At 43.1% G+C, this 17,378-nt stretch overlaps 7 protein-coding genes across 15 annotated transcripts in view; 3 read left to right on the top strand and 4 right to left on the bottom strand.

Moving 5' to 3' along the window:
• The first annotated feature begins 5,068 nt into the window (after nt 1-5,068).
• Nucleotides 5,069-6,232, top strand: LOC6581688 (mucin-5AC). The gene has a single exon (XM_002007374.3). It carries the CDS (start codon nt 5,092-5,094, stop codon nt 6,121-6,123), a length of 1,032 nt encoding a protein of 343 aa, XP_002007410.1. The 5' UTR covers nt 5,069-5,091; the 3' UTR covers nt 6,124-6,232.
• A 282-nt stretch (nt 6,233-6,514) lies between these two features.
• On the bottom strand, nt 6,515-7,552 carry LOC6581687. Its single transcript, XM_002007373.3, has 2 exons — nt 6,987-7,552; nt 6,515-6,914 (listed from the first exon to the last, which is right to left on the bottom strand). Exons 1-2 carry the CDS (start codon nt 7,538-7,540, stop codon nt 6,776-6,778), a joined length of 693 nt encoding a protein of 230 aa, XP_002007409.1. The 5' UTR covers nt 7,541-7,552; the 3' UTR covers nt 6,515-6,775.
• A 1,177-nt stretch (nt 7,553-8,729) lies between these two features.
• On the bottom strand, nt 8,730-9,842 carry LOC6581686. Its single transcript, XM_002007372.4, has 4 exons — nt 9,734-9,842; nt 9,556-9,661; nt 8,987-9,494; nt 8,730-8,923 (listed from the first exon to the last, which is right to left on the bottom strand). Exons 1-4 carry the CDS (start codon nt 9,761-9,763, stop codon nt 8,788-8,790), a joined length of 780 nt encoding a protein of 259 aa, XP_002007408.2. The 5' UTR covers nt 9,764-9,842; the 3' UTR covers nt 8,730-8,787.
• Nucleotides 9,843-10,295: 453 nt separating this feature from the next.
• LOC6581685 lies at nt 10,296-11,571 on the bottom strand. Of its 2 annotated transcripts, XM_044009930.1 has the most exons (4): nt 11,402-11,571; nt 10,963-11,333; nt 10,724-10,926; nt 10,296-10,656 (listed from the first exon to the last, which is right to left on the bottom strand). In XM_044009930.1, the coding sequence occupies exons 1-4, from the start codon at nt 11,541-11,543 to the stop codon at nt 10,527-10,529; spliced, it is 846 nt and encodes a 281-aa protein (XP_043865865.1). In that variant the 5' UTR covers nt 11,544-11,571; the 3' UTR covers nt 10,296-10,526. The 2 variants fall into 2 exon arrangements, with proteins under 2 accessions (XP_043865865.1, XP_002007407.1); XM_002007371.4 differs by having other exon boundaries at nt 10,724-11,333.
• A 220-nt stretch (nt 11,572-11,791) lies between these two features.
• Nucleotides 11,792-12,470, top strand: LOC6581684. The gene is made up of 2 exons (XM_002007370.4): nt 11,792-11,900; nt 11,963-12,470. Exons 1-2 carry the CDS (start codon nt 11,883-11,885, stop codon nt 12,413-12,415), a joined length of 471 nt encoding a protein of 156 aa, XP_002007406.1. The 5' UTR covers nt 11,792-11,882; the 3' UTR covers nt 12,416-12,470.
• Nucleotides 12,471-13,792: 1,322 nt separating this feature from the next.
• Nucleotides 13,793-15,919, top strand: LOC6581683. Its single transcript, XM_002007369.3, has 5 exons — nt 13,793-13,980; nt 14,063-14,215; nt 14,748-15,011; nt 15,074-15,601; nt 15,661-15,919. Exons 1-5 carry the CDS (start codon nt 13,806-13,808, stop codon nt 15,777-15,779), a joined length of 1,239 nt encoding a protein of 412 aa, XP_002007405.1. The 5' UTR covers nt 13,793-13,805; the 3' UTR covers nt 15,780-15,919.
• A 256-nt stretch (nt 15,920-16,175) lies between these two features.
• LOC6581682 (FH1/FH2 domain-containing protein 3) overlaps nt 16,176-17,378 on the bottom strand; it is a 45,678-nt gene continuing 44,475 nt past the window's right edge. For 4 of the 8 annotated variants that reach the window (XM_044010388.1, XM_044010385.1, XM_044010390.1 and 1 more), the window contains one exon: nt 16,176-16,446. In XM_044010388.1, coding sequence (XP_043866323.1) covers nt 16,373-16,446 — 74 coding nt within the window. In that variant the 3' untranslated portion in view covers nt 16,176-16,372. Of the gene's footprint in view, nt 16,447-16,831; nt 16,953-17,036; nt 17,327-17,378 lie in introns of those variants that run through there. The other 4 variants (XR_006357726.1, XR_006357727.1, XM_044010386.1 and 1 more) reach the window with 3 other exon arrangements.

Genomic DNA, 17,378 nt, shown 5'->3' with positions numbered 1-17,378 from the left:
AGAGACCCAACAATGACAATTACAAATTTTGCGCAAACAACGTGTTTATTCTTGCTGCCGTTGCTCCAATTGGTATTCGAGTCTAGCCATATTGTTCGTTTCCTTTTCATTTAATTATGCAGGCCGTGCAGTAATCGCTTGCGTCTCGCTTCGCATTAGATCCGGTCTATGCGAAATGCATCAAGTTAGAGGCTGAGAATAAACGCGCCCCACAGCTGCAACCGGATTCGTGGAAAAGACCTACCTGAAAGCGAATCGACTCCCTCGTGATTTTGTCTAAGACAGATGCTGGATGCTGTCTGCGATTGGGTGTTGGTTGTAAACACTTCAAGCTTGGTCATATACACTTTTCTAGCTGCGGGTGCTTCACGCTAACAATTGTTGACTTAGTTACGATTGCGATTGCATGGCAACCTAGGCTCTTCGCCTACCTGGCGGGTTCATCATCTCCACAGAAGCTCCAGCAGAGCTCCAAGTTGATGCCGAGTGCACACAAAGCAAACACAGATCGTTGCCTGTGACTCGTTCTCTCGGCGAGCATAGAAATGGTTTATGGCCTTTTGAGCAATTGTATCAGATCACTCAGGTAGTCTGAGCCGGCGGGCTATGAATTCAAATAATTATGTATAAATTATAATGGGTAACTTATTGGGGCATTAAAATGTTATTTTATTTCATTTGATTTCTTCAATTTGAATTTAACAATTGTTCTTCGTTTTATTTCCAATTAGTTGCTGGGAATTTTAAAATTGATTATTTGGTCTACTACGCAGTGACCTTGAGCTGCGGCTACGAATGGAAGTGAAACGATTTGGACGAATTGAAATGCCACAGAGATTGACCACAGTGCCGACAAGATTAAAGCTTAATCGTTTTCAGAGGTGTTTTACGGGTCAATAACAAAACGCCTTATGGGTGTGTTAGTACGTATATCCGTATCAAAATCATTTCATACATAATTGTTTTGACTCATTGTTCTGGTTGTTGTTGTTGTTGTTGTTGCTGATGATGTGAAAATGAAAGTGAAAATGTAAATGAATCTGAGCAGGCAGGCAAATGTATATTTGCCATGTCTCAATTGTTGGGTTTTTGTGGCATGCCGCTTCTTATGATCTGTGACACCAGTGCACCACTGCACCACTACACCACTGTTGACGTTCTCGTTTCGTTAACCACAGCAACAATTGTTGGCAATCGCTTACACAACTGACGTGTGGCTGCGGCTGCAGCCATAATCACAGATTGAGGGCTCTCTGGGTGTACTTTGACACCACTTGAAGTTATGCTGCCTCTATGTGTGTGTGCGTGTGAATGTGTGTGTGTGTGGGTGGGTGTCAACACCAACAGCAGTCAGCCTGGCTGTATTTAGTTTGCCCAAGCACAGCAACAAGCTGAAGTTGGCCTGTCCAGTGCGTAAAACGCCCTGGAGAATTGGCCAAGTTTGAGTTGCTCTCTTCTGTTTGGCTAGCTAGCTGACAGCCAGCGGGGACTTTCAGGGTGCTCTACAGTGCGCCATTGATAAGAAAGAATAAACTCTAATGGGCTGCGAATTATTATAATCTTAACTAGGGTTCAGTCCAGCACAAGGCGCGGTTAGAGATGCCTTGAGAGCCTCAGCAATTTGTAACAGTATATGCTCCCAAAATGACTCATAGTAAGCAACAAGAGTTAGTCATATGTATTTCTCTCGCAATACTGGCTACCTGCTGCTGTTCTCCCAGACTGTGACTGTAAATTGCTTCCGGCATGGCATATTAATATTGAGCAATTGAGGTGAACTAAAAATATATATGTATATTTAAATTTGTCTAAAAGGCAACTCTAGTTTTTTTTATACTCCTCGCAAGTATCATGAATTCAATCTAACTGCATCACGTAACACATCGCCCCCTGCAAGGAGCTTTGAAAAGGGGGAAAGAAACAAAAAACAAACAATCGTGAGTCAATTTGAATTCGCTTTCTTGCATTTGCCTTCTGGTAAACTCGATCAGTTTTGGGTGTGGCTGCAGCCTCAGAGATTCAGTGAATGAAAATGGGAAAACTAGGCAAAGCCAGTTGAGAGCAAAAGCGCCTATCCAATGCAATTGTGGGTTAGTGGGTAAATGAACAACAATGCATGCCAGCAACAGTTGCTGTCGCTAGAGTCGCTGTGACGTAGCAATTGCATTATATGCTTGCCATGAACTGGTTGGCGGACAAAACAAAAGACTTGGACAACAAATTTCAAATTCCGAAAAAAAAATTTAAATAATTAAAAATAAAATTAAGTATTACATTTTTACATCGTTCCCATCGACACTTTGTAGTAAAATTAATTTGTTGTCTGTATTTTATCTAATTAATATATTAAAAAAAAATAAAAATAAATAATTAAAAATAAAATTAATTATTATACATATCCACATATGTTTCCATCTAGTAAATATATAATTATATACACATACATAGACTGTAAAAAATTAATGAGTTTTAAAATAGTAGCATGAGGAAGTTGAGTGCCAATTCAAACTGTTTTTGCTTCATTTATTTTTTTTTATTATTAATAAAATTCTAAAATCAAACAATAGACACTAGACCAAGCCACACACCTCAAAAAAATGATCTTTTAGTTTTGTTCACGTTCTCGAGGCGTTGGCCCCAAATTGATGCCGTGCTGAGCTGCAGTTCTACGCTATAATTTCGAGCTACACTTTCAAATTTTATGATGTTTGCATGCAAAAAAAAAAAAATCGCAGCACTGTGAGAAACTTGGGCATGAACGGATTGCATGATTAATGGGCCATAGCTAATGACCAATGACATAATGTAATGACTTAAGCTCTGTCACTTTGGCACTTGCACTGCCCTCAATTAGTTCAAACTAACTACAACAATTGCAGCAACAATCCGTAACCCGCTGTGGCAAGCAGCGTCGCAAATCGTGTCAAGTTCAGTTCAACTGCTGTGGCATCAAGTTGGCATTTCGCAGTCAAAAACTCATCCATAAAAGAAAAACACGAAACGAACTCGTTTCTGGGCCAGCAGCTGGCCAATAGAATTGACTTATGTCTTGGTATTTCTATAGCTATCATATGCTTTACTACTCAATGGGAAGTCAGTGACAAAAAGCGGGTATATTGGTTTCCAGATTAAACATGAAATAGTTGAAAGAGAAGAAGTTAAAAGTAATTTAGTTATAGCTTAGGATATTCACTCGAATTCGCTCAAACAGATAACTGATAACAGAGCTCACACAGAACTGTTACTTAACAGTCGGATCAACGTGGCTGCTCGCTGTTATATTAGTTGCGCATGTTAGAGTATGCGAAGTTTCTCATTTCATTTGTCAACCTGGTTAAGCAGCTGTTTAGTCAAGTCTCCTCAGTTGCCAAGCCCCGTTGACATTTTGCAACATGACCGAAACGAGTTACGCACGCTTACGCACGGTGCCGTTATATGAATGAAGTGTGGTTGGCTGAGAGCATGGCTTGTCGCATTTTATTATTGGCCATGGCCCCTCTCGTTCACAGTCAAGGCAAACGCAATCTCTCTGGCAGTGCAACTGATTTCATATGGAGTGCTGTACATATGTTTTAATTAGAGATTAAATTTTGACTGAGGTGAGCATTGCATTAGTTTAGCTTAATAAAATACTAGCAATTTAGCAGATTAAATATAAGCTGCAGGCGACTGGTTACTGAGGAGCTCTGTGCTAGATAAAAAAAAAGGATCTGATATGCTGAGAAACCGGTCCATAAAAACAGCCGAAGGCAGAAGGACTGCATTCTCTGAACAGCAGAGGGATATGATTAGCTAGAAATAGGATGAAATGAGGTTAAAATTGGTCTGGAATTGGTCTAAATGCCCTACAGTGTCTAAAAAAGGCTTCAATGAATTTAAATGAAAAAATATATACATATGTATGTATGCAAAAAAAAAACTTTATCAAAACTTTTACACATACTTTATACTGGTGTTCCCCGTATGGCTTCATAAAAGTTCAAAATATAAATAAAATGTATTTTATTTATTTTGTATATTTATTTTAAGCGCTGAATCTGTACAATGCAAGTTTAGTACCTTAACAACACAATTAGATATTTATATAGAACCTAACCTTCTGATGTATTCAGGAGGACTTACAAATATATATTTACAAGTATCCTTAAACTAAACTTATCTAATATTTTTGGCAAAACCCAAAAATAAAACTGGAAATAAACGGCGCCGCCTGAAAGTATGCAACAAAATATTTACTTACGATTCATTTTCGCTAATGGCAGCAGCAATTGCATACAGGTCCTGCAAAATCGTGTATTGCGGCAAATTACAAACTGCCCATGGTATGTGCGCGGCTCAACTCTACATCGAGATCTGAAACTGTTTACTGTGGAGGAACAGATTGGGAGACACACTAGCCGATATAGTGACAGACTGGCTAGACACCGGAGCAGACTAGCGAGAAGATTGCTTCCTGCGAGACCACTAAGGCGATTAAAACGCTTGGGTTTTGCCAAAAATATTAGATAAGTTTAGTTTAAGGATACTTGTAAATATATATTTGTAAGTCCTCCTGAATACATCAGAAGGTTAGGTTCTATATAAATAATCTAATTGTGTTGTTAAGGTACTAAACTTGCATTGTACAGATTCAGCGCTTAAAATAAATATACAAAAAAAAAAAAAAAAAAAAAAAAAGCAGCAATTGCGGTTACATTAAATAATCTATATTGACAAAAATGTTGTTAAATTATAAACAATATAATAAATGTGAATAATCTGAATTAAGCATAATAATAACCCTAGAAGAAAGTCAAGGAGAGGTTATATTTAAATGCCTTAAGAGTCACATACATGTATTATTTCTATTTGAACAGAGGTCAAATTCTTGGAACTAAGCATTTCTCCTTGTAGACAGCTCGGATGAATGGCACTAAGAAAGTGAGCATGAGATCTAGTTGGAGTACCTTTTTTATGGGCAGGTGATAAGACAAGCAAACGTTGATGCTGCCTCTGGCTTATCTAAATTGAAGTTTCGGCAAGGTTAAGTCGAAAATTGCTGCCGAATTTCATATTTAAGCAACTGAAGTCCAAGAATGAAGCAATGTGAAAATGTCTACGACTGAGGTGAAACTATTTGGCTGCCTGCTGCAGCTGCTCTGCCTGGTCGCCATAGCCAAGGCAACCTGTAACGTGTGCAATCCGGTCAACAACATGACCTGCTATTCGTCTAGCCAATTTCAAGCTTGTGATGCAAATGGTTTGCCCTCTCGCCTACCCACCAGCTGTCCCGCCGGCTACTCGTGCGTGAGTGGTGCGAGTGGTGTGCTCTGCCTGCCGAATAACAGCACCACCATAGCCGATTGCCAGGACTGCAACAAGTGCGATGCTAACCTGACCTTTGCCTGCACCTCGACTAGCACCTTTGCCCTCTGCCTGGGCACGACCACGCCCCAGAATTCAAGCGGCAGCTGTGCGGCCGGCTATGTGTGCAACATGAATGCCACACAGATCTGTGGACTGGAGACGCAGGTGACGCCCACCTGCTCATATGCAGATGATCCCACAACAACAACAACAACGACAACGACAACACCGGCGACAACAGCAGCAACAACAACAACCGCACCAGCCACGCCCTCGCCAGAAAATCCCAACACCTACTGCTCGGCTATCCGAGCCCAGGGCTACTATCCAGCTGGCGATTACGCGGAGACAACTTGTCGGCAGTACATCTATTGCTACCTGTCAGGTGGCGTTTGGCGAGGACAAAGATACAACTGCCCAGGCCGCACGTACTTCAGCCCAACGATGCGAACGTGCGTTACCGCAATGCCTGCGAACTGCTATACACCCACCTTCACCACCACAACCACCACCGTGGCTCCAACCACTAGCAATCCGGACGCCTATTGCGCCAAGATGCAGGTCCAGGACACTTTTCCCGTTGGCACCATTGCCAGCAGCACTTGTCGCCAGTACGTCAGCTGCTTCCGGCTGGGCAACAACTGGCTGGGCCAGCTGTACACCTGTCCGGGCAACACCTACTACAGCAGTGCCACCAAGAAGTGCGTTACAGCGCTGCCCGCCACCTGTACGAGTGGCATAGCCAGCCTTAGTCTAAACGGTGTAGACCTGGAGTAAGAATTAGCATATGAAATGCTTATAGAAGTGAAGGCCCCAGTTTCCATTGCTTATTTTTATGTTAGTTTTATTATAAAAAGAATCAAAATAAAATGAATAAGAGCTATAATCATTCTTATCGTTATCATTGTCCTTGAGCTGCACAACGTTATAATTATTATCATAATTTTCTCTTTCATTAAACTCTTTCCTGAATGATCTTAGCCAGGCAGTCATTTTTAATTTGCCGCCTGAAAGTATGCAGTGAAATTTTTCTTCGATTCCATTTGTCTATGGCGCAAAATAAAAAAAAAAAAAAACATCAGTGCGTATACTTAATTCTTCGCGACAGCACCCTATATAGGTCTGTATTTAAATATATCAGCATAATTATAAACAAAATATATAAATATATATTTGTATATATATTGTGTGTATTTAGATAAATACGAGTTAAACGTAAACAAGAGATCTATAGTAAGGTATAATGTATATATGTATAATGCATACCTTCATAAGCTATAAACTTAATGGCTATCACAAGCTGAAAATATCTTATCTTAATAGAAGTGAAATTCGTAGAACTAGTGAGTGGGCATATAAAAGTATTTTGTATACCCTGTTTGGTATTAATTTTGTTTAAAAACAAGTTCAACTTGTTAACGCTGCACATTTATCCTTGCAGACAGCCGGGACGAGTGGCTTTTACAGTGCCGCAGCACCGAGTCCAGCCATTGAAGTAGGGATTCGCTGCAGGACAATCCATAATGCGACCCACCCATGTATTTATATAGAAACGACAGTAGATGTAGCTAAAGAAGAGCAAATAGAAGGAACATATATATACACATGTAAGCATATATATTTATGGAAAGTAAGCTCACCTGGTGCAAACGGTGTCATTGGGAATGGCATGGATGGGAATACCCTTGAAGGAAGCACGGCAGAAGGCGTCTGGGGACAGGGCGGTGCTCTCCGTTGTGGTGCTAGCTGTGGTGATTGGCTCTGTGGTTGTTGCCTGCTCAGCGCATGTGGCACTTGTCACTGCTGCATTGCCGCATATCTGCGGCAGATACATGTTGCACACCAGATCGCCAGTGCAGCTGGACGTCATGTTCGAGGGCCGACGACCGCCCAGGCACAGGGCAAAGGTGCGTGGCCCAGTGCAGGCAAAGACGCCTTGCTCATTGCACTCGCCACAGCTGCCACAGGCTCTAAGTGCTGGGCTCTGGTTGCAAATCGTCGACTGGCTGGTGCAGTAGCTGCCCGCCGGGCAGGAGTTGATGGGTCCAATTGGCTGATTGTTTGCACAGAACTGAAACTGGCTTTCCGAGATGCAAGCCACATTGCTGACCGAGTTGCAGACGTAGCAAGCAGCCCCAGCGTCTCGGCTGCACAGCGAAATCCCAAGGAAGACGACGAAGAGTAGACGCCGCATCTCGAATTGCAACTGCAATGCAAACTAAAATGCAGCAGCTCTTAAAAGTCAGAAGGCAATTGCAATCTAATTGGGGGAATAAATATCAGTGTAAAATCTAGTTGATCTTTATGGCCTGCTGATAAGCAGTGCTGCCAGTTTAGCCAATTTCAGGCTAGATCTAGGCTATTGGTATTAAACTCATTGAAAATGAGCAAGGGAGCGAGAGAGAGAGAGTGTGTGTGTGTGTGAGAGAGAGAGAGAGATTGTGTGTGAGAGAGAGAGTGTGTGTGAGAGACAGAGAGGGAGAGTGAGAGAGAGAGAGAGAGAGAAAGAGAGAGAGAGAGAGAGAGAGAGAGAGAGAGAAAGAGGGAGTGAGACACAGAGAGAGTGAGAGAGTGAGAGAGAGAGAGAGTGAGAGAGTGAGAGAGTGAGAGACAGAGAGAGTGAGAAAGAAACTGAGAGAGAGAGAGAGAGAGAGTGATAGAGATACAGAAAGCGAGAGTGTAAGAGTGATAGAGAGAGAGAAAGAGAGAGAGAGTGATAGAGAGACAGAAAGCGAGAGTGTAAGAGTGATAGAGAGAGAGAAAGAGAGAGAGAGAGACTCTGCCTGTCTACATTCTACCACACAGTCAGTTTCTCAGTCAGTCCACCTATCAAAATCAAGAGACGAAGAATAACTACAGAAGATCACTTAAGTTGTTTATATGTATGCAGCAGTTTTCATTCGGGTAAAGCGAAGCCACAATGCTGCAGAGGGTGTTCCCATTGGTCACTTAGAGTTCGACCGGCACGACCTCTACCTGCCGTCGGGCTCAACATTTGAGCGCGACTTAGCGAGTGAGTGAATGTCTCCCTATATATAAAGGGCAGCAGCTGCAGCATTTCTTCAGTCGCTCAGGCCTGGTAGGGGTCAGTCGTGCAGTACAGTACAGTGAAGCGAAGGGAATTGGGTGTAAATTTAATGATCGTTCAGCTAAGTACTAAAGACTTGGAGGAAATAGAGCAAATACTCAGAAGAAATATTTACAGGAAACTATTAGAGGAAAGAGGGATGGGGAGACAAAATATAATTAAATCGCGTTTTTTGATAAGGTCCTGATTCTAATATTATAATTATCACTGTAATCGTCATTATAATCATACATTATTTTATATATATCACTATCATTATTATTTGTTATTAATGTTGTTATTGTTATACTCATTATTAGTTTAATTATGTTTTTTATTGCATTTATAATTATAATTTATACATTCATATAACCCTAAACTCTAGCTGTACAATTAACTGGCGCTACGTAAACGCAGCGCTGTGTAGGCGCGTCGAAATAGGCATTCGCAGAGCACTCATATTCCACGCCTCTTATTTGGCCTGCCTTGTTGAAGTAGCAGCTGATGTAGCTGTAAAGATAAGGTAAGATTAGCGGGAGAGCATTTGGCACTTGGCTGTCTAATATTACGCACCGTCTACAGTAGATGTCACGTGGCTGGGTCTCGTAGAGTCCTGTATATGCCTTCAGCTGGCAGAGCTGCTGCGCTGTCATGGAGTTGGGTGTCGGTGAGGGGCTAGGCGTTGGGGTAGGCGTGGGACTCGGCGTGGGGCTAGCTGTGGTGACAGTTGTCGTCGGCGTAGTTGTGCTGGTGCTCACCAGATCATCGTGCAGGTCACAGGTGAAAGTCTGTCCCACCCGCTCGGGCGTACAGACCACATCGCTGCTGGCATCGCAGGCGTAGCCCGGCGGGCAGAAGCCCAGCGCTCCCGTCGGCCGCGTCGCTCCATAGCACATCTGAAACGTCCTTCGGCTCTGGCAGGCAAACTTGTGATTGCGATGCGCGCTACACTGTCCACATTTGCTGGTATCGCCGCAGCTGGGCGGCCACTGTGCGTTGCTCTGCACACAGATTGCGGTGCGGGCGGTGCAAACGGTGCCCTCCAGACAGTTGTAGATGCGATCCGTATGCGGCATGCCATCTAGATGGTAAGACATGTCGCGATCAAAGCCGCAATCAACATTCGAGAGTCTTATAAATACCTCCGAAGCACAGGTAGAAGGAGGTGGAGTTAATGCAGGCAGCCTGATTCGTCTGGCAAACATTGCAATCCGTTACCACATGACCCACCAGACAGACAAAGAAGAGCTTGAATAGAAAAAAAAAATATATATATATATGCAATATGTTTGGTATATATTTATGTATTTTCTGCCTTACCGCCAAGACAATTTGTAGATCCTTGGCCATGGTTTCACCTTGTACTCCGGCGTTGTGTTCACTGTCAAGGTTTTGCCTCTACTAAAGAACATTAATCTCTTGTTCGCTGCATTATAAACGTTGTCTTAGTGAAATTTTCAGTGTTTATCTACTACTCTTCATATGCGTATATATAGATATCATTTTGGACATGCTAATTGTTTTATTTGCTTTGGCTTTCCACTTGATTGCCTGGCGCTGTTTTATGATCCCAGCATAAGAGCCGAAAGAAGAAGAAGAAGACGAAAAAACCTAACACTGCGATAATGAGCTGAATAGCACTCATCATCATAATGATACACCTGAGCTGCAGCCGGGCCATTGACCAAATCTTCAGAGTCAGCTTAGAAGAGTTTCGCTTGAGGTAAAAAGAGCTGCGGAAATTAGAGGAAAACTAGGAAATTTCAAAGTAAATTCCAAGAATACGATTAAGTAATGTAAGAGCTATATCATTAAAGGCTTAGCTATGAGTTAAAAAAAGAACGATTATACCCTAGGATGCGACAATTGATAGCAAATATTCTAGAGTAGTCGACTAACAGTAGCCCTGGAATATAATTTTATTTTGATAAACATTTTATATCCGGATTATCTCTTTAGTTAGTTTATAATATATTTGTTTTTAATTTTTTCCTTGAATTTATTATTTGCCTATAGCTAACGGGTATTAACCACTCTTTATTATACATTTAGTGTTATGTAAATATTGTTATATATCGATATTCAAATATAAAAATTTACTATGGCAATTTCATTACAGACAACCCACGCCGCTCGGTCGTGTTGCACCACAACCGGAGACGGCATTGAAGTACGGATTATTTGCATTGCAGTTGCGTATGGAGCCGTTCCACACATTGCCCCGGTAGAAGCAGTAGATGAAGCTGTAAGGGAATATCAATTATGATATAGATGCATATCATTATAGATAGATCGAAATCTGCGTATTACCTGGTGCAAACGGTGTCGTTTGGTATGGCGAAATTGCCAATTTTTTGAATGCCCTGGCAATAGGCAGTCGGATCAAAGGTCGGCTCAGCTGTAGTTGTGGTGGTGGCTATGGTGGTGGTGGCGATGGTGGTTGGCGTGGTGACGTCAGATGTAGAGCCTGCGGTAGGGTCTGGGGTAGAGCCTGCGGTAGAGCCAGCGGTGGGGTCTGGGGTAGAGCCTGCGGTAGACCCAGCGGTGGGGTCTGGGGTAGGGTCTGGGCTTGAAGTGCTTGGAGTAGGTGTTGGCGTCACTATATCATCCTCAACGCGATCACAGGAGTCTTCCACGTCCGGCTCGCATACCAAATTGCAGGGATTTCCATTTGCCGCACCTCTCACGCTGCAGTAATAATCTTTGGGGCAGATGCTTCGCTCGGGCAACAGCTGGCCGGCATGGCATGCGCCGAAGGTGGTGAGGGAGGTGCAGGCGAAAATCTGCCCAGCGTCGCATTTGCCACATTTCACGGTGTAGGGGCAGGCCGGCTCGAAGTCCCTCTGACAAATGCTGCCGTATTGCGTGCAAATTGGCGTTTCCTCCGGGCAGGTGAAGGTCAACGATGGAACGGGCTTTTCTGTGGGCGGCGCCGCATTCTGGTTAGAGATCGGCAGCAGCTTTTGCCAATGGCCAGTGTCAACTTACTTTCGTAGCACACCCGGAAGGTGGTGGTGTTGATGCAGGTGTGCGAGCCGTAGCAAAAGCCGCAGGTGGCATCCACGAGTGCTGGCGGTGCCAGCAAGGCGGCCAGCAGAGCCAAAAGCCCAACGCGTAGAAGCTGGGACATCTTCGGTTTCTAAATGAGCTGCCCGAATGCCGTTGCCATGCCTTTTAAATGCTGAAATGCTGCAGATCAGCCTGGAGCACTATCTTTATGACAGCGGTACAGGCGAAGGCAGCTGCCTTTTGCCTTATCTCTCAATGCTAGAGCATCCATAAATATGCTAGCTACCGTGCGACTGCAATCTCCTGTAAACATACTAAGCCCAACATAAAACCAGAAAATTATCTCTGCCAGCTTCTTGGTTTTGCCTACATCATTATCTGAGCGATCGTCCGATATAAATGTGTGGCGTATGTTGAAAGGTCTCATTAGTCAGCTGAATGCTCTGCCTAGATATTCACAATGCAGCAGAGCTATTTGGTAAGTTGGCGTCAAAGGGAAAGCTAATTTCATTCCTCAACTGCTTGCCGTCTCTTCCGAAGATCCTCCTCGTGGCGCTCAGCTTCCTTCTGGCTGTGGGTGATGCTGCTTATTGTGGCGGTTGCATGGAAAGCAAGGTGGCCTGCTATAACCGCACCCACTACAGGGTGTGCGTCAACAATGCGCCCATTGAGGGCGGCGGCCTTCTCTACTGTGGCGACGGCAAGATCTGCACCGATATGATGGATTTCTGCTGGCAATCGCTCCCTAACGATGGAATTGAGCCAGTTTGTGACGAGTACAAAGTGAACTGCAGAAAGTGCGATTACAACCAGATGTTCGTCTGCACCAGCCGCACCACCTTCCAGTTGTGCACCGGCTACGAGATGAGCCCCCAGGTCAATTACTGTCCAGAGGGCACCGTCTGCTCCATCGATTCCGGCGACTTCTGCGTGAAGCCCTGCAAGCTTCCGTATGGCAGATACGAGTGTGATAGGCTAGAGCCCGTTAATTAGTTTTTGTCAATTTCCTAATGTTTTTTAAATGGGATGCAATAAATAATAAAATATATAATATTGACAAAATTGGAATATTTAAGATTAATTTGGGTACACTTATAACTTACTAGATATTGTATATATATAATTATATATATGTCGATTATAATCGAAATGGATATCGATTTTAATCGATTAAATTGTCCGATGATCATTAACAATAGGTGGATATATTGACTATATATATTATATGCGAAACAGCAAACGAATTCTGATTATCAAATGAATTATAATACAAATAATATTTACTTAATATACTTCTCAGTGGTTCCAAGTTCTCTTGATTAATAATATTGTGATTGTCTATATATTTAAAAATATATTCCTATGTATCTTTACCTAGCAAATATCAAATTTATTGAGGCTTGTGCTTAAGAAAACAAATTGGACTATTAAACTTGAGCACTGCATGCAGCGAGATAATATATAATATATCATAATTTATAATAACACAGTATATAGATATTAATAATATCATATACATTTTCATGCAACTCAATTAGTCTAAGCTCCTTATATAATACAGTCATATCATGTAATTCTCTTCTCAGTTCATTCAAAACAATTCGCGTGAAAAATGAGTCGACCCTGAATTTTGAATATGGTTAAAAACCCTTATAAATAAAGCTCTTATCAGACATGTCAGCTGTTTTATTTTCTTTTCTAGTTTTCGGCCAATAAACTAGCTTGGGGTGGTTCGCGTGGTTTGCGTGGTTTGCGTGGCTTGCAGCAGCGAACCAAACTGTTGAAAGTAAATAAATTTATTAAATTAGGCTAACATTGACCCAATTTCAGCGCAGCTTTAATCAAATTAGACAAAATGCTGAGCTGGGCCCGGTGTTGTCATAGCTTTTACTATTATTCTATTATGTGGCTGAGTTTTCTTTTATGTCGCAACAGGCCAATTGCCTGTGGCACTTTCATGCTCGAGTTTTTTGTTGCGCCCACAGGCCTTGCCCAACATATAATCGATGCGAAGGTGTGGAAAAACAAATTCGCAACAGGAAGCGCACACACAAAAAAGCTGACGAAACGTGAATAAATAATCTGTATACATATATATATATATTTGTTTGTATGTGCACCACCCACCCATGTCATTGACTGCATTGCTGGCTGATTGTGGCGCAACTAATTGCTGTTTACCACTGCCGCTGCTGCGGCTGCCGCTGCCACATTTTGTTATTGCAATTAATAAACAACTAAATTTTTAAGTATTTCTATTTCTCGCTCGCAAATTGCGGTCATTAAACCTATTTCCATGGCAAGTTAGATAAATTGTCGCCTCGCCGCAGCTGCGTGCCACAACAGTGACAAAGCGCAACGCGTGCGCAACTCAACAGCTAACATGGTCTACTCGCAGCTGCCGCTACGCTGCGTATACGTCATCTCCTGCAGCCTTTTCGTCCTGGCTGCAGGCAAAGTGCCCACAGCTGCGCATACGAATAGCTGGCGCGATCTGTTCTTCGGCAACAAGTGGCTGACGCCCGCGCCCTCGTCCTCGCGCCTCAGAGAATCCAAATGTGGGTGTGCCAAAACTGTGAATTTTCCTTTAACCAAGTTGATCTAAAACAAACAACAAACAAATCCAAAAACAAATTTCAGTTTTGCCCATATTCACACTTATGCCCTATGGCACGAGCAGCTGCGCGGCGCCGTCCGGTGAGCTGGGCAATTGCATGGCCAGCAAGGATTGCCTACTGCGCAACGGCATACCAGCAGGACCCTGCGGCGGTGGCTACGGCGTCTGCTGCGTATGTAAGTGATATACCCGCTCTGCCTATATAGGCATAACTACCAGAGGTCGGCAAGTGGAGATCAATTAATCAACAAAGGTTGTGAAAGAGAGAATATGTGAGAACTGTTTTATTTAAAGAGTTAGAGTGAAATTACTGTTGTATGTTGAGTGAAAAGCTAGAATGAAGCTGAGCTGAGATAATCATGATAGGTTTTTGTACTATTTTTGCATTAATGCTGGAGCATTCCCCAAGAGCATTTCTCTACATCTGCTGCATCAAGTGTTAAATACTTTTTAATTAAAAAATGTTCAGATATCTCTGAATTTTTTGGCTTGTGAGTTATAGTTCTCAAGCTAGTTCATTACATTACCATACCTTGATTATGATAATATATATATCGATCGATTGCGCTGTTAAAGCTAGAGAAAAGCCAAAACCAAGAGACCAACCGATTCAAGACAGCTATAAATACCGCTAGCAGCTCAGGACTAGAACTGACTTGAAACTAATCAATTTTCCAACACTGACACCAACTCCTTTCTCCCATGCAGTTCTGCAGACCTGCGGCGGTATTATACGCGAGAACTCCACCTACTTTGTGAATCCGAATCATCCGGATGTCTATGACGGCACCGGCAGCTGTCAGGTGACCGTGCAGAAGATGCATCCGGATATATGCCAGCTGCGCCTGGACCTGGACATGTTCTCCATAGCGCCACCCGAGCCGGCCAATCATCTGTGCAATCAGGATCAGCTGCTAATATCGGGCGGCAGTCCCACGCCCACCATCTGCGGCAGCTCCACAGGGGATCACAGTGAGTGGTATTGAGGAGAGAACGCTGACTCGAGTTACTTATCATACGCGCTTTTCTCGCAGTGTACATTGACGCTGGCCTGGGGCAGAGCAATCCCATTGTGCTGTCCGTGATAACCAGCGCCAGTTTTCCGCGTCTGTGGCGCGTGCGCGTCAGCCAGATCCACTGCGGCAGCATCAGCCGTGCGGATCAGGGCTGCCTGCAGTACTTCACAGCCATCAGTGGGCGTGTGCGCAGCTTCAACTACAACACGGTGGCCGGGCGACAGCTCTCCAATCAGGACTACAGCATCTGCATACGCAACGAGCGCAACTTCTGCGGCATTCAGTACAACGCGTGCCCCGATCTGGAGAACAATCGCTCGCGTGCTTTCACCATAAGCGGCAACTCGAACAATCCGGTGCCCACTCTGGTGGGCGGTGGTGGTGGTGCGAACGGCGGCTCGCCCACCAGTGGCTGCACCAGCGATTGGCTGCTCATCGGCTGCATACGCTCCGCGGATCGCATACCCCCGCTGCCAGGCTGCGAGGATCGCGTGTGCGGCGGCACCTTCAGCGCCGAGGCGGGCATGTTGGCCAAGACAGTGCAATGTGGGTAGCCAAATCGACACTAACTGAACAGCTTCATTAATTCTTGTTTCTTCTTGCAGCCAGCGTGCGTCCCTTTCGCCTGTATTTCCACACGGATGGCGTCGAGGCGCCCAATGACATCGACAATCGCGGCTTCTGCCTCGACTACGTGCAGCAGCCCTGCACGAATGGCTTCTGAATGAGATTTGCACTTCGACTCGAGTTGTTTTATTTTTTAATAAATATTCAGTATGTATTTTATTTATTCTTGTAGTTAAGTCTAAGGCTAAGGCTAAAATTAAAGTTTAAGTTAATTTCGTAAGCTCGCAGATCGGTACAAATTAAAATCTTGGGTTAACTAAAGTTGAATTTGCAATTCTAAAATATATATTATTTATATATATTCATATATATCTATAAAATTTGTTTGGCTATTAATACAGTTGCTGTCTCACAATCAAAAACATTTCCATTCTCAATTGTAATACTTAGACGAAGTAAAAACAAACAAAATCCAAATATATCGAATAACAGGAAAATTAATTAAGAGAACTTGTTTAGATTTTGCTTTTTGTAGGACTGCGTCGTTTTCAGCTTCACTTTGCGGGGAGATTTGGGTTGCGTGGGGTGCATGAGTGAGTGAGAAAGAGAAAGAGATACGCGCTGTATCCAGATTTGATTTGCTGCACGTGAGATCGCCAATTTCAGTCTGTGCATAGCCCGACTTGTGACGTCACTGGGTTGGATTGAGTGTGGGTTGGGTAAACAGTTTTGCCCGGTTCGAACTTAGCTCTAATAGGTTTGTATCAACGCAGCCACGTGCTGTTTCTCCTCCTCGCTGAGGCCGTTCTTCAGCGTGCGGCGCACTGCAAAAACACAAAAGCAAAAATTAATGAAATTGTTTAGGTAAAATGATTAAATCTTCAGATTTCTCTCTCATGCAATCAGAGTTAGGCGCATGCTTAGTAAATGCTTATAAATAAAATCGACTGGGATTTCAGCCAGGCGCATAAACAAAACTTGGCCAGAGCCATTTGCCAACATCTCCTCGGAAATTTGAAATTGCAACACTAGTGAACAAAATATGTGAAAGATGCCAGCAAATGTTGCTCCGCCCAACAAAAAACAAAACGCAACAAATAAAAAATTTGAACAAAAATCAAAATATTGTATATGCACACACACATATACATACATATATATTTGGTATATATACATATATAGTTTGTGCATCACAATTTCAACACTAACCAAAAAAAGACAGGTAAAAACCTAAAACAGTTTGGATTGTTTGCGCAACAGTTGCGCAAACGGCTCTAGGGCGACGGTGCTCTTTCAACTGTGAATCCCTCGCGCGTGCGGCTGCGCTTCACTTCAGTATGCGATTGTTTGATTGGTTTTATTATTTGTTGTTGTTGTAGTAGTTGTAGTTGTAGTTGTTGTTGGGTGCGTTAATGGTAAGAAAACATAAAATTATAAAATAACAACCGAATATGGGCAAACCGATATGTAAAGCTAGCAAAGAACTAAAAAGAAATTAAGTGCCAAAGCTTTTGAGTCTGGGTTCGAGGGGAACTCATCAAATTTAAGTACGGGAAAAATCAGCATTTTTAGTTTTTCATATTCATTTTTCATTTCATTTCATTTCATTTCATCTTTTGGAATTGTTGCTGTAGCCTCGAGTTTGCAGAGGTGTGTGTGTTTGTGCGTGTGCGTGTGTGGGTGGGTGTGCCTAAACATAGCGCGCTGTGCGTGGTGTATTCCAAAAGATTAAAATCGATCTCAATCAGAGCGATCA

Source organism: Drosophila mojavensis, unplaced genomic scaffold (assembly GCF_018153725.1).
Source record: "Drosophila mojavensis isolate 15081-1352.22 unplaced genomic scaffold, ASM1815372v1 contig_74, whole genome shotgun sequence".
NCBI classification, from domain to species: Eukaryota; Metazoa; Arthropoda; class Insecta; order Diptera; family Drosophilidae; genus Drosophila; species Drosophila mojavensis.
This window is presented reverse-complemented; position numbering and strand designations above follow the sequence as displayed.

What these genes read in the sequence shown, in the direction of transcription:
- LOC6581686 (XM_002007372.4), bottom strand. Translation starts at nt 9,763, where the DNA reads ATGGCCAAGGATCTACAAATTGTCTTGGCG. An exon ending in ATCTACAAATTGTCTTGGCG is followed by an intron (nt 9,662 to 9,733) that starts GTAAGGCAGAAA and finishes TTTCTATTCAAG; the next exon opens with CTCTTCTTTGTCTGTCTGGT. An exon ending in CTTCTACCTGTGCTTCGGAG is followed by an intron (nt 9,495 to 9,555) that starts GTATTTATAAGA and finishes CTTACCATCTAG; the next exon opens with ATGGCATGCCGCATACGGAT.
- LOC6581683 (XM_002007369.3), top strand. Translation starts at nt 13,806, where the DNA reads ATGGTCTACTCGCAGCTGCCGCTACGCTGCGTATACGTCATCTCCTGC. An exon ending in GCGCCTCAGAGAATCCAAAT is followed by an intron (nt 13,981 to 14,062) that starts GTGGGTGTGCCA and finishes AACAAATTTCAG; the next exon opens with TTTTGCCCATATTCACACTT. An exon ending in CTACGGCGTCTGCTGCGTAT is followed by an intron (nt 14,216 to 14,747) that starts GTAAGTGATATA and finishes TCTCCCATGCAG; the next exon opens with TTCTGCAGACCTGCGGCGGT.
- LOC6581688 (XM_002007374.3), top strand. Translation starts at nt 5,092, where the DNA reads ATGTCTACGACTGAGGTGAAACTATTTGGCTGCCTGCTGCAGCTGCTC.
- LOC6581685 (XM_002007371.4), bottom strand. Translation starts at nt 11,543, where the DNA reads ATGTCCCAGCTTCTACGCGTTGGGCTTTTGGCTCTGCTGGCCGCCTTG. An exon ending in CTTCCGGGTGTGCTACGAAA is followed by an intron (nt 11,334 to 11,401) that starts GTAAGTTGACAC and finishes CGCCGCCCACAG; the next exon opens with AAAAGCCCGTTCCATCGTTG. An exon ending in AACGACACCGTTTGCACCAG is followed by an intron (nt 10,657 to 10,723) that starts GTAATACGCAGA and finishes ATTCCCTTACAG; the next exon opens with CTTCATCTACTGCTTCTACC.
- LOC6581687 (XM_002007373.3), bottom strand. Translation starts at nt 7,540, where the DNA reads ATGCGGCGTCTACTCTTCGTCGTCTTCCTTGGGATTTCGCTGTGCAGC. An exon ending in AATGACACCGTTTGCACCAG is followed by an intron (nt 6,915 to 6,986) that starts GTGAGCTTACTT and finishes GCTCTTCTTTAG; the next exon opens with CTACATCTACTGTCGTTTCT.